The sequence below is a fragment of the Hylobates moloch genome, unplaced genomic scaffold (genome assembly GCF_009828535.3).
Source record: "Hylobates moloch isolate HMO894 unplaced genomic scaffold, HMol_V3 SCAFFOLD_15, whole genome shotgun sequence".
Classification (NCBI taxonomy): Eukaryota; Metazoa; Chordata; class Mammalia; order Primates; family Hylobatidae; genus Hylobates; species Hylobates moloch.
In genome coordinates, this window is record NW_026652290.1 from 78977239 (window position 1) to 78989480 (window position 12242).

The following is a 12242-nucleotide window of genomic DNA, read 5'->3' on the forward strand; positions in this document are numbered from 1 at the left end:
AATTTTGTTTTCATTGCAGGTCTCCTCAAGGATGCTAATAAACATATGTGTGTTGAGACTAAGAGAGGTTACGTTTGCAGTGACTCCAACTATGGGTCACAGAGTCCTTTCTTCTTACAGCTGCTCAAGTGATTGGGGTTCTGAGAAATCCTCTCTGGGAAACAGTGTACCAAAGATAATGTAAACTCCATGAGGTCAGGGACTAGACTAGTTCACCACTGTATCTCCAGCACCTGGCATGGCATCAGATACAAGGGAAGGATTTAATGAAATATAATAAAAGAAAAGTTTGCCAAATGACTCAATGAATAACTGTTGAATTTTAAGTGGAAAAACTGGCATTCACAATGACATGGAGATGCGAATACACCCAGAAGCAAGGTATCACCTCTCCATGATGTCACCCTCAGGGTCTGGGTTCCACATAAGCCACAGCTAGGAGTTTCAGGTGATGTCTGTCTTTGCCTTCTCAAGAAGCAAAATACTACAAACATCCATAATGATCCTAAAAGACTTTAACTCCTCTCAACCCCTCAAGAAGGATAACAAAATTAGAGCTTCATGAAGAAAACTGGTGTTTCTTTACTAAAAACAGGTAACAAATCAGTTAATGATACTCGAGTCAGACTCTGCCATGGAGTTATGGATTATCTTTGTTTCTTTACTGCCACCTTCTGGTTCCCAGACACCTATGTGGTAAATTAAAAATGCTGCCTTATATTTGTGTTTCACTATGAAATTTTAAGCATTTGTTCACATCCTTTATTTCAGATGATGTTACACAGATTAGAAGAGATTAAGGTGGCCTTTACTCTTTTTCATATGACGTGAAAATAACTTAGAAGTTAAGTGATTTGATTAGTGACAGAAAGTTAGGAGCAGAGCAAGGACTAACCACACTTGTTGGTTTTTCCAATGAGCAAACAGTGAGTTTAGCCATTTGACTTTGTCCAGCTCTGGCTGCAAAGAATTCTACAGCTCTCTCATCCCTTCACAAGCACAACCTTGAATGGAAAATCCTGTGCCCTAAAAAAGAAGATGCTGTTCAAATATATCCTGATCTTTTCAAGGGTAAAACCCATCCCACTTTACAAAGTCTTTGAGAGAACAATGTAGAGGGTCTAAAATTGGTATTTTATCTGATAGTCAAGATGCCCCAACATGGCAGCCAGCCAGCTTCTTCCTAACATACCTTGGTCTGGAAGCAGCAGTAGAGTTGGGTAAGGTATGGGTGTTTCCGTGCCAGAGCCAAAATCCTCTTCTCTGTCATTGTGCAGTCCACATCATCATCCTGAAGGATGACATCCTTCTTTAAGACCTTCACAGCATATACTTCATCTTTGCCCTTGAGTTCTGCCAACATGACCTGCAATCAATCAATTGCCTCCATCAATTTATGCATGTATGGAATAAAAAGAAGAAGCATAAGCTAATACCAAATACTTTAAAAACTAATTCTGTTTTTTCTTTAATTTTAAATATTATAACAAGCCTGGTGTGGTGGCATGCACCCAAGATGCTTGGGAGGCTGAGGTAGGAGGATCATTTGAGCCCAGGAGTTACAGATCAGCATGGGCAACATAGCAAGACCCCCTCTCAAGATGTATACATAATGTTTAAGAAAACTTCCTATTGTACATACTACAATTCTACGGTTACTAAATTCTAATAGTTACTACAATTTATTTATTTTTGATCTCTGGTACAATGCCCAGGCATAGAAAAGAGAAGTTCAATGCACATCTGTTGAATGGTTATTCATATGTTTATATGCGTTTGTCATACTTACAATTACAGTACACCAAATATTTTTATAGTTACAGTACAGTAAAATATTGTAACTATTTTTAACTGAACATTATCTTACAGACATTCTCCATGTGGTCTCCATTATTATCATGGTTGCTTATACTCAATTCAAGTAAATATAATTTATTTAACCATTTCCCTCAAATTAGGCACTTAAGTTATATCTAACCATTAAGTATTATATAAGTTGCATTGAGTATTTTTGTACACAATTAAAACAATTTCTCTTGGATTACATTTGTAAGATGGAAACTCTCATAAGTAGATTAAAGGGTGAAGCATTTTGCACATTTCCTATTTTCAGAAAGGATGTGTGACACAATGTGCCACTAGCAATGTAGAAGTGTTGGTTTCATGGTGACTTACCAATATTGAGTAGTTTCACTTAAAAAGCTTTTTGGCTCACTTAATAGGTGTGAAATGTTACCTTGATGCTATTTTTACTTAAAATGAAACTTTAAAATTAACTGTTTTCTGACTGTATTTCTTTTCGTGTAAATTATTCATGTCTCCTTTGTCTAATTATGCTGCTATCATATAAATTTCTTACAAATTTATACACATATGATATATAAAGATACTAACCCTTAACTTTCTGTAAAAGTTTTTCTAAGCCTGTTTTATGATTTTCTGTTATTTTATTCTATCGAAAAGAATCATGTATCTTTATGTAGTTGAATCTGTCCTTGTTTGCCTTTATGGTTTCTTTTGTAACTCTGAAGCTGGAAACGTGATTCCTTTTCAAGAGAGCTAATTAACAGTTCTATTTTCTTAAAGTGTTCCTATCATTTGATATTTTTGCGCTCATTTACCTACAAACGTCACAAGCCTTTCTCTTCTTAAATAAGTAACTCCTAAGTACAGTATTCCAATGTAAGCCATCAAAGCTAAAAAGCAGCCATCAGAAACTTAATGAGGGAATTCATGATGTTAACCTGAAGACTTTTTGTCGCCCACATATTTTACAGACTCTTTAAAACTGGCTCAAACTTTGGCTGTGATTTTTCCTAAGAGATAACCTAAATGCTCCAAAGTCATCTAAGTTCCCATTCTGCCCACACTGTATGAAAACCTAGAATCTTGGAGTCTTGCTCAAAATTAGACCACATCCTATTCACGTCCCAGAGTTATGCCTAACCAGAGGACCTCTTCTTATTTAGTCAGTCTCTAAAGAATGTAATTGCTTCAGCTTTTGCCATTTAAGTAAACCCCAGTTACCTTCCCACCAGAGTGGTATCAGGGTGAGATAGGGGCAGGTGAGATGGCTGGGAACCAGGTGGGATGGGCCAGCTGACTGACCTACACGCTGCTGCTTTCAAGAGTCCAGGACATGCCAGGACATGTGATCTCAGGAGCTTCCCGGTCCCCAGAGCAGGAGCTCCCAGAACCTCTCAGGAGGCCCCAGAAAGGTGACTCCCAGGCTCAGCTCTGAATAGAGCCAGGGAACAATGAGAGATCTCAGGTGAAATGCAAACAGCTTCCTCTGCTCCCTGCTCCTTAGTCTTCTTTCTAAAATGAACAGGAGTTAATTTTTCCATCTCACCCAGCCATCGGAATGGTGGCTGATCAACTTTAGTGCTTTATTGAGCATACTAAAGGCCACACCCCACACCACTGTGTTCATCTCAGTGGGAACAGGATATGGAGAATGGCACCAAGGGCAGAGGACCCTGATCCAAGGCATGAGATGATTATTCCCATTTTCTTGCCACATGTAAAGGATAAACAAAACATTGATCACATGCCAGAAAGATCAGTTAAATAACATTTACCTTCCAAAGTAATGCATGCTAAATTTGCTTTGAACCCTAGGTTTACTGAGGGCAGAGATTCATTCTCAAAGTGTTCATAATGAATTAAAAACAGAATTTCAACTGATCTCTGAAGGAGGGAAGACATGTATTGATACTACTATTGATTTGGAACACTGAGCATTTAAAACTTTCCAAAGTGCTTTCTCATCTACCATCTCACTTGATTCCTGTCCCCATTCAACTAATGAGAAAAATTGAATTCGAAAGAGATTAAATCACTACTTGAAAGTCTCATATAGCCAATTAATAGCAGAACCAGCGCTCCTATCTACTTGGCCTCAGGTCATTTGCACTTACAAGGAAGGAAAGAAAACCTAATGAGATCAGGCTGAAAGGTTCCTCTCTCAATCTTAGATCAAACAGACGAAACAATGCTAAGGAGTAGAACAAAACCAGCAGTTCCACCCATGTGTGCCACAGACCTTGCCAAAGCTGCCTTTGCCCAACACCTTGATGAAGTTGAACTCATCCAGGCCTAGGCGCTTGGCCTGGCCTTGCCGGACTTCGCCGTTCTCACCAGGGCTCATCAGCTGGCCATCAGGAGACGATGCTGCCCGGTGTTCCTCCCCTCGGTTGTCAAATGACAAGGCTTTCCGAATGTTGTTCTCAAGTTCTTTTATTTCTAGGGCCAAGAGGAACAAGAAATTGCATTAGTGCATACCTCTTAAGCCCATTCCATTAGGACTCAACACGCAGACTTTCCCCTGTAAGTTCTCAGTCCTCTTTCTGGTTCTTCACAACAAGAGATCCAATGTGACATCCCTTTGTATGTTCCTTCATCTGTTCACCACACTCTCATTGGCACCTAATGTGCAGCAGAGCCTAGGTAGGCAAAGAGGAGGAGGACACAGTCCCTTCCCTGCCCTTGCAAACTCCGGATTACACTGGACCTGGCTGTCTCTCTGAAAGCCCCCTTTGGCTAGTAGCCTATTCCATTGTTCTAGGTCAAGCACACAAATCTGGGCCCTCTCTGGAATTCTGCAGAGTCACAGGTATCCTTCAAGTTTCCTTTGAAGGTGAGAACAACGAATCAAGAACTGTCATCACAGTAATCATTGGTGATATAATTATTTCAACAACTGAGCCATCAGAACGGTGGCTGATCACTGAAGGTGGAAACCTTCATACCTTCTAAAAGCCTTTACTCAGCCTTGTTGCCAGGTTTCTTCTAAATACTCATCTCACACAAGGTTATCTAACAAAACGAGCAATGGGCTTATTATTAACAAAAGAATTGCTTTCCCAAGTGACATGTTGCAAACTTATCTCCAATGGGGCAGGAATTTCTCAGTACAATTTCTCAACTATGGGACAGTCTTGTGTCCCCCTCTAGAGCTTATGACCTGAATTACCTGGGGGAGATAATGCTGGATGATCCTCTGACCTTTTCTATTTGAAGAAGCTTTACTTTTAGCAACTCATTCATCAAGACACGCCCTCTTCTGTGTGGAAATGGGCATCTTGAGCATAATCCTATTTTAAATGATGCTTGTGAATAACTTGGATTACGGAAGGGGAACATAGCCTATTAACCCTTGGGAATCAGAATTAGGCATGAGTGACAGAAAGAGATCTTCAGCTTCTTTTCAGAAGGACAGAGTCCCATAAGGGCTCACTCAAGGAATCCGGAGAGCTTTCCTAGATCTAGAGTTTGGCTCCGCTGAGATGTGTTGGGGAAGGTGAAGAGGGGGAAAGCTGCTGAGTCTGCAGACACTCCCCTTGCCAATTCAGCAGTTATCCACCTATCACTTAGCTTGACTAAGGAACTTTTAATCTCACCATAGAGCTAAAAGCCTCAGTTATTAAATGAATTTTGGAAGGCAAAACATAGTTGTTTGGGGACACCAAAGCTTGAAGAAAAGGTTTTTCTATGTGTTTTCACAAGGGAAGAAAAAGAAACTATGTCTTATTTCTGTTCTGTAATAATGTTGCTCAGAGGGACATCTGTGCTAACATCACTACTGGGAAATCCTGGCCTCTGTGTCAAGTGGGATGAGCAGAGGCCCTGGGGCCACTGTATCCTGCCACTGTATCCATCCAGTGGCAGAGCTCAGAGCCAGAGGGCATGCAGGGCAGGAGCCAGGCCTAGAAACACTGGTCTCTGAACTCTTACCTGGGGTCTTTTTCCTATATGACCCTGTCCCCCTGAAGCTCCCAAAGGGGATTTCAGCCTCAGAAAGAAACATGTGAAAACCCCCAAACTGGTCTGGGAAAACAGCTACAAGTTCTGCAGCCCCAGAGTACATCAGGCTACTTATGAATGCTTCAAATCTCATTTGGAATGAGGTAGAGTATAAAGACACAGAAAGTTAACTGGAGTAGCACGAAGAGCGACTGAGACCAATTATTTTGTGGCCTCAGGGCTGGTGCATGACCCCCAAAGCTCTTTTATTTACTCCTGGGTAAGAAGGTCTGGGTCATGGTGGTGACCTCCAAGGAAGGTTTGATGGCAGGGTTTCTGGGAGTGGGTCCCTCAGCCAGCATAAGTAGTCTTGCCTTTACCACAGACTTATCTCCAAACCTTGGGACAGACCTTTTCAACACTCTGACCTTCCACTTCCCACTCACTAACCTGGGGGACAGTAATGAAGCACCAACACAGAGTGGGTACGGGCATAAAATTAGGATAATGAATACAAAAAGGGATATAGAAAAACCAAGGCACCATTGTCAGGCTGTGATGGTTATTCCTGTTCTGCAGATACATATGTCCCTTACCAGGCATATCTGGTAATGGTCACCAGAGCAGGAGGTTTTGCAAGTATAAGTCCCTCCTCAGCCTCAGCATTCTCAGATGGCTGCATAATTATTATTGTGCAAATTATGTCTGCAGAACTTATTGTCTGAAGCATATTCAGACAGAAGGAGATATCTGTAGAGGGGAAACAGGCCTAGGACTGGCCTCCTTCCCACTTCTTTTCTCAGTCTGTCCTCTAGCTTCATCTTTCTATCCCCAGCCACCCAAAGGCCAGGATAGAAGACATCCTCCCTCACCCAGCCCCAAACTCAAGCTGATCTCAGGTTTTGGGTATGATGATGGAGAAGGGAGTGTCAAACTCAACTCAAGGCAGTGGTGCTGACAGGTCTAGGGCCAGGCAAGAGCTTTAAGAGAGGGAGCTGTACCCTTCTCTTTCCAGTACACTTGGAACCAGGGACAGAGGCAAGGGAAAACAGAGAACCATAGCATCATACACTCGCTCTCCTCTTACCCTGGCCTGGAAGGAAATTAAGGCAGATATGGCCATGGAGTACCCAGCCCTCAAGAAGTTCTTGTAGAATGAAAGAACTATTAAATCAACAGGCAAAGCATGTGTGAAAACCCGCCAGGGCTGCTAGCTATTTCAGCTAACAAGCTCACTCTTGGTTAAAGAGGCCTCAGAGCTCCTTGGTCCATCCAATGGCAGAACTCAGAGGTCAGGAAGCAAATCTGAGGGTCTCACCCTGGTCACAAGGGGAGGTGGGTGCTGACTTGGATCGATCTTCCTCAGATGGTGAGCTTCCAGAAGCAGGCTGCGGGGACTCGGCACCAGCAATGAGCTAGAGAGGAGAGAAAGCAGGGACAGAGGCATCAGAAGGGAGGGTTGAGAGTTTTCTGATGTCAAAAGCATCAAGATGCCATACAAGAGCCGTGAGAGTTCCCAGAGCAGTGGGAATTCAGTAGATCTCTGTCCTCTTGCAGCCATCGCCAAAGTAGCCGAAATGAAGTTCGATCCCTGTGACTTCTGACCAGAGCAAGAACCACAAAAGGAATTTCAGTGCACCTTCCCCACATTCACAGAAGGATGATGTCTTCCCCTCATTCCAAAGAGCTGAGACAGAGGTACAATGTTTGATCCAACCCCATCCAAAAGGATGAAGTAGTTCGGGTTGTGCGAGGACACCATAAAGGTCAGCAAACTAGAAAAGTAGTCCAGGTTTACAGGAAGAAATACATAATCTACATTGAACAGGTGCAGCAGAAAAAGGCTAATGTTCAACTATCCACGTGGGTATCTACCCCAGCAAGGTGGTTATCACCAGGCTAAATCTGGACAAAGACTGCAAAGAGATCTTTGAACGGAAAGCCACATCTCACCAAGTAGGAAAGAAGAAGGGCAAATACAAGGAAAAAACAATTGAGAGGATTCAGGAATAAATCTTATCTATAACTTTCATAAAAAACTGCTAAAATAAAAAAAAAAAGAGTGTTCCTAGTACCCAGTGGTACTTGCTGAATTGATATTCTGAAAGCACAGACTCAAGGTTTCATTTGCCAATTTAAGGGAAGAAAACAAGAGACTTCAGTTTGTTCACTTTTAATTCTATCCAAATACAATTGACCTTTCTAAGCAAAGCTCACCCCATGTCTTCCATAAAGCCCCCCTCCACCTGTCCAAGCAATACAAGTTATCTCGTGCAAAGCAACGTGACACTTGTCTCTAACACCTGTTTGGCACTTATTTATATCTTATTCAGCTTTCTATAGTTAGTATCTTTACGTGTATATTGTGAGGGGTTCTCTACTTAAGTAGACTATACGACATTTAAAGGTAAGACTCTGTCCAGCATTTTTATTGCCCCTAGTGACTTACACAAAGTAAGAAACGTAATAGATGCTCAATAAATATTTTCAGGTATATTGATATTTGTTGGTAAATTTTAATAGAACACCTCCAGTAAGGTTTGTTCCTTGGCATAGATGCTGGCATATCCACTTTGAGTCTCCATTAACATCAGTGGTTTAGACTCAAAGATCACAAACACTTCTGCTCCCTTTCAGTACTTACTCTTGGTCTACCTGCTGTGCACACACATCCTTTCTGGATGATGGACTAGTTGCAAGGGGCAACACAAGGGCTACCAAAACACCAGAAAGTCTGATATTCCCGCAAAGAAGACTTTGAGCTTCAGACCAAGGGCACTTCTCTCCCATCCTCTCATAGTGACTTGAGTTACAACTTGGCTTTTTCCAATTTTGGCATCAGAAGCATCCCAGCAATAAAAATATCAGGACTACAGTCCCTCAGCCTTCTACCCTGCCCCTTCTTGAATTTCTCCATGTTGGCTTCTTACCTGTTGGTTCTTCCAAATCCAAGACAAGGCAGACGATGTCTCACAGCTGGCATGATAGCCCATGTAAATATAGCGCAAAGAGAGCAGGTACTGAGTTTTCTTTCAAATGTTTCATGACAAAGATTCTGTCTTAATTTACTTCTAGACAAGAATAAAAACCACGTCTCCTGAAAAGGGCTCTCTCTAGAGCTTTTAAATGTGTTTGCATAACGTTGTCATGACAGAGTGTTTGCTCAGCTTGCCTCTTCAGCAGGGCCCTAGCATTCTTGGGTACTGATACTCTGCTTGCAATTCCAGCACCTTGGGTCAACAACTGAAGTCTTGTTTCCACCAATGGGATTTACAAAGCCAAGAAGAGCCACCAAAAGCACAAAGTCTCAGTTATCTCAACCAGGGAGAAGAGAATTTTTTCTGCAACCCTTGCAAAACAGCTTTGCTTATTGAGAAAACAGGATAGAAGGAGAAGTTTAAGAAAATAAGAACCCTTCAACCTTTCCTATACAAGAGAAGCAACATGGAAGAGCCACGGGTAGCTTCTAACATGACAAGATGACCAGGAAATGTAGCAAATGCCTTTAGAAGACATTTCAGGGCAAAATTTAGGGAGACTATTTAGGTGTCAAGATTGCAGAGGTACCTAGAGTCAGACTTGCTTTTCTAGTAGGGGGCTTGAGGATGTTTGCCACTGGGCAATGAGGGCCACTGCCCACTGCACCCTTCACCTGGATTTCCTGCCCCATTAACATGGTTCTAATTTTCTCATAACTTACTTTTCAAAGACCTCTTAAATTTTCTAGACTAGGAGCCAGGGCTAAAGAAGAGCCTACAAATGAAATGCTACGGATGCCTTTCCCTCTGTTTACATCTGTGGGCCCTGACTTACCAAAATAACATTTTGGCAAATGGATCTCTTCTTACTGATATTTAGAATGTCACAGAGATAGAGACAGTTTTGGTCTCCAAAGAATGGCCCAGATGTTTCATGTCGTGAGACATTAACAATATTCCCCGGGCAGCTCAGTGCTGGTATGATCACAAATCATCTTGGCTTCCTCCCTAGAAAAGAATGTGGTTCCAGTTCTTCATCCATTTATCTTCATTATAATGATACCAAGGGTGAAGGTCAGACACTGACATTGCTTTCATGCCAGTTCTGGAAGCAGATAAGTCCATTTCCTTGTATAGAGTTGTTAAGCTTTTTCTAGAAGGAATTTCAAATTCCTCATCTCAAAGTTTATGTTTCTCTGGCAAACGTAACCCTTGAGGCTTGCTTTGTTTTCACTCCACTTTTGGAGCTCAAGAAGACGTTAATGTTACCTGCCTGGCTTCTATCTTTGTTTTTTTCTTTAAGCACTGCAGTTTTGAGTAAAATACCTCAAACCCAGGAATCTTATGACCTCACTACAGAACACCCTCTGGAAGCCAGCACAGAAAGGCTAGCCTGAAAAGGGCTCCAGAAACACCACCAAACAGCCAGTTACCTTTTTCCTCCTCTGGCCGCTGTTGGTGATTTTGTCTGGAGTAACGCCCAGGTCAGCCAGCACTTTGGCGATTCCTCTGGCATCCACTCCACAGTTGGGAGCCACGTTGGTCTCACATCGACGGTGAACATTCATTTTGCAGACTGTAAGGAGACATGGAGAAAAGACAGGTAAGTATTCATGGCCTAAGATGTTGCTTCTTTTCTTTGAGATTGTATTATACGTTCATGAAGTATTACATGTTCGTTTAAGATATAATTTGGAAAATATAGAAAAATATATATATATGTCTTCCATCATACAAAACCAAAATCATTCATTAAATCACCTTGCAGAGATAACCACTGTTTCTAGTACTTCATTCCAGCCATCCTTTCTATGTATATTAAATATAGATAGTAAATATCACATTTATATTTCCTTCCAGGGAGTGGACACTGACTCGAGAAGACTTAATTCCTTTCTCTGAGAAAAGCTAATTTGAATTCTGGACCCAAATAAGTCACATGTATACAGTCGACTCCATTACTTTATTAAAATGTTGGGACATTACTGAGAAAAGAATGACCAGTGGTTAGGCTTCTAAGGCCCCTTTCAGATCTCCAGTCTGAATTCTATGAATTCCTTTGTTTTTCCCTCTTCACTTAGTTGTCCTTGGTGTAAGACATCACAGGTGAAAACAACTTGCTCATTTTCAGTCTGGCACGTAAGGGGCTTAGAAGTCAGCAGCACTCCATTCTAACAAGCAAAACGCTGAACGAACTACAAAATCAACAGCTCTTCCGAGATCCACCAAGTGAAGTGAAGTCCTAGGGCAAACTGAAACCGCTGCTCCCAGAATTAGACAGCCAGCCAGGCGAATACAGAGAATCACAACTTACTGAAGCAGAAACCTCTGTAGGAACAATGCTGGGGTAGAAAAACTGTAACACTAACCAACAAATGGGGGGCTCAGAGCAGACAAGCCTGAGAGTCAAAAACTCTAAGGGGAACCCAGTCATTTAGTTGATAGACTTCTGTATATTCAGTTGAAAGTTGTGCTCTTCAGAAGCTCAACTAGATTCTCACAGTAAATATGGAGAAAATCTCATGATTTCAGTGTGGGGGTTGGGGGTGAGAACCATTTTTTAAAAGAGGCCAGAGCACTCTGTTCTTCTTAACGAGGGCTTCTCTTAGGAGAAACTATTTTATCAGAGCTTGAGGGTTTTTTTTTTTTTTTTAATCAGAGATTGAGGTTTTATCAGACCCCGACTGATCTGGGGACAAGGAAATCCCCAACTCCAGCCCACTCTAGCCATCCTGTCCTATCTAAGGCCAGGGGAGGACTGAACAGCACTTGTGAGGTTCACAGCTCAAAGGCACAAATTCATGAAAAGACCTAATCACAGGTCTATATAATTCTTTCCCTCCCTCCGCACCTTACTCATATTACTAACAGCCTATTTACTGACAGTTCCTTTTACCCAGTACATAATGTCTGGCAAGAAAAAATTGTAAGGCATCCTAAAAGGCAAAAAAAAAAAAAAAAAGACAAACAAAAAAACCCCAAAAAACCAGTTTGAAGTGGCAAGGCAAACATCAGAACTAGACTCAGATATAGCAGGGATGCTGGAATTATCTGACTGGGAATTTAAAACAACTATGATTAATATGCTAAGGGTTCTAATGGATAATGTACACAGCATGTAAGAACAAATGGGCAATATAAGCAGAGAGATGGAAATGCCAAGAAAGAATCAGAAGAGCTGCTAGAGATCAAAAACACTAACAGAAATGAAGAAAGCTTCTGATGGGCTTATTAGTAGTCTAGACATGGCTGAAGAAACAATCTCCGAGCTTCAGGATATATCCATAGCAGCTTCAAAAACGAAAAAATAAAGAGAACAAAGACTGGAAAAAATATTCAAGGATTAGGTGATAACTACAAAAAGTGTAACATATGCAAAAAGAGACTACCATTACAAGAAGAAAGAGAAAGGAACAGAAAAAAATATTAATATTTGATACAATGAGGACAGAGAATTTCCCAAAATTAACGTCAGACACCAAACCAAACCACAGCTCCAGGAAGCTTGAAGAACACCAC

At 41.5% G+C, this 12242-nt stretch overlaps 1 protein-coding gene across 2 annotated transcripts in view; it reads right to left on the reverse strand.

Annotated features, from left to right (window-relative positions):
- The window catches only part of PRKCE (protein kinase C epsilon), a 534020-nt gene that overhangs the window by 174296 nt on the left and 347482 nt on the right, over positions 1–12242 (reverse strand). For both annotated transcript variants that reach the window (XM_032176939.2, XM_032176940.2), the window contains exons 7-10: positions 10157–10299; positions 7064–7160; positions 4046–4245; positions 1193–1366 (exon numbers count right to left, since the gene is read on the reverse strand). In XM_032176939.2, coding sequence (XP_032032830.1) covers positions 1193–1366; positions 4046–4245; positions 7064–7160; positions 10157–10299 — 614 coding nt within the window. The remainder of the gene's footprint in view (positions 1–1192; positions 1367–4045; positions 4246–7063; positions 7161–10156; positions 10300–12242) is intronic.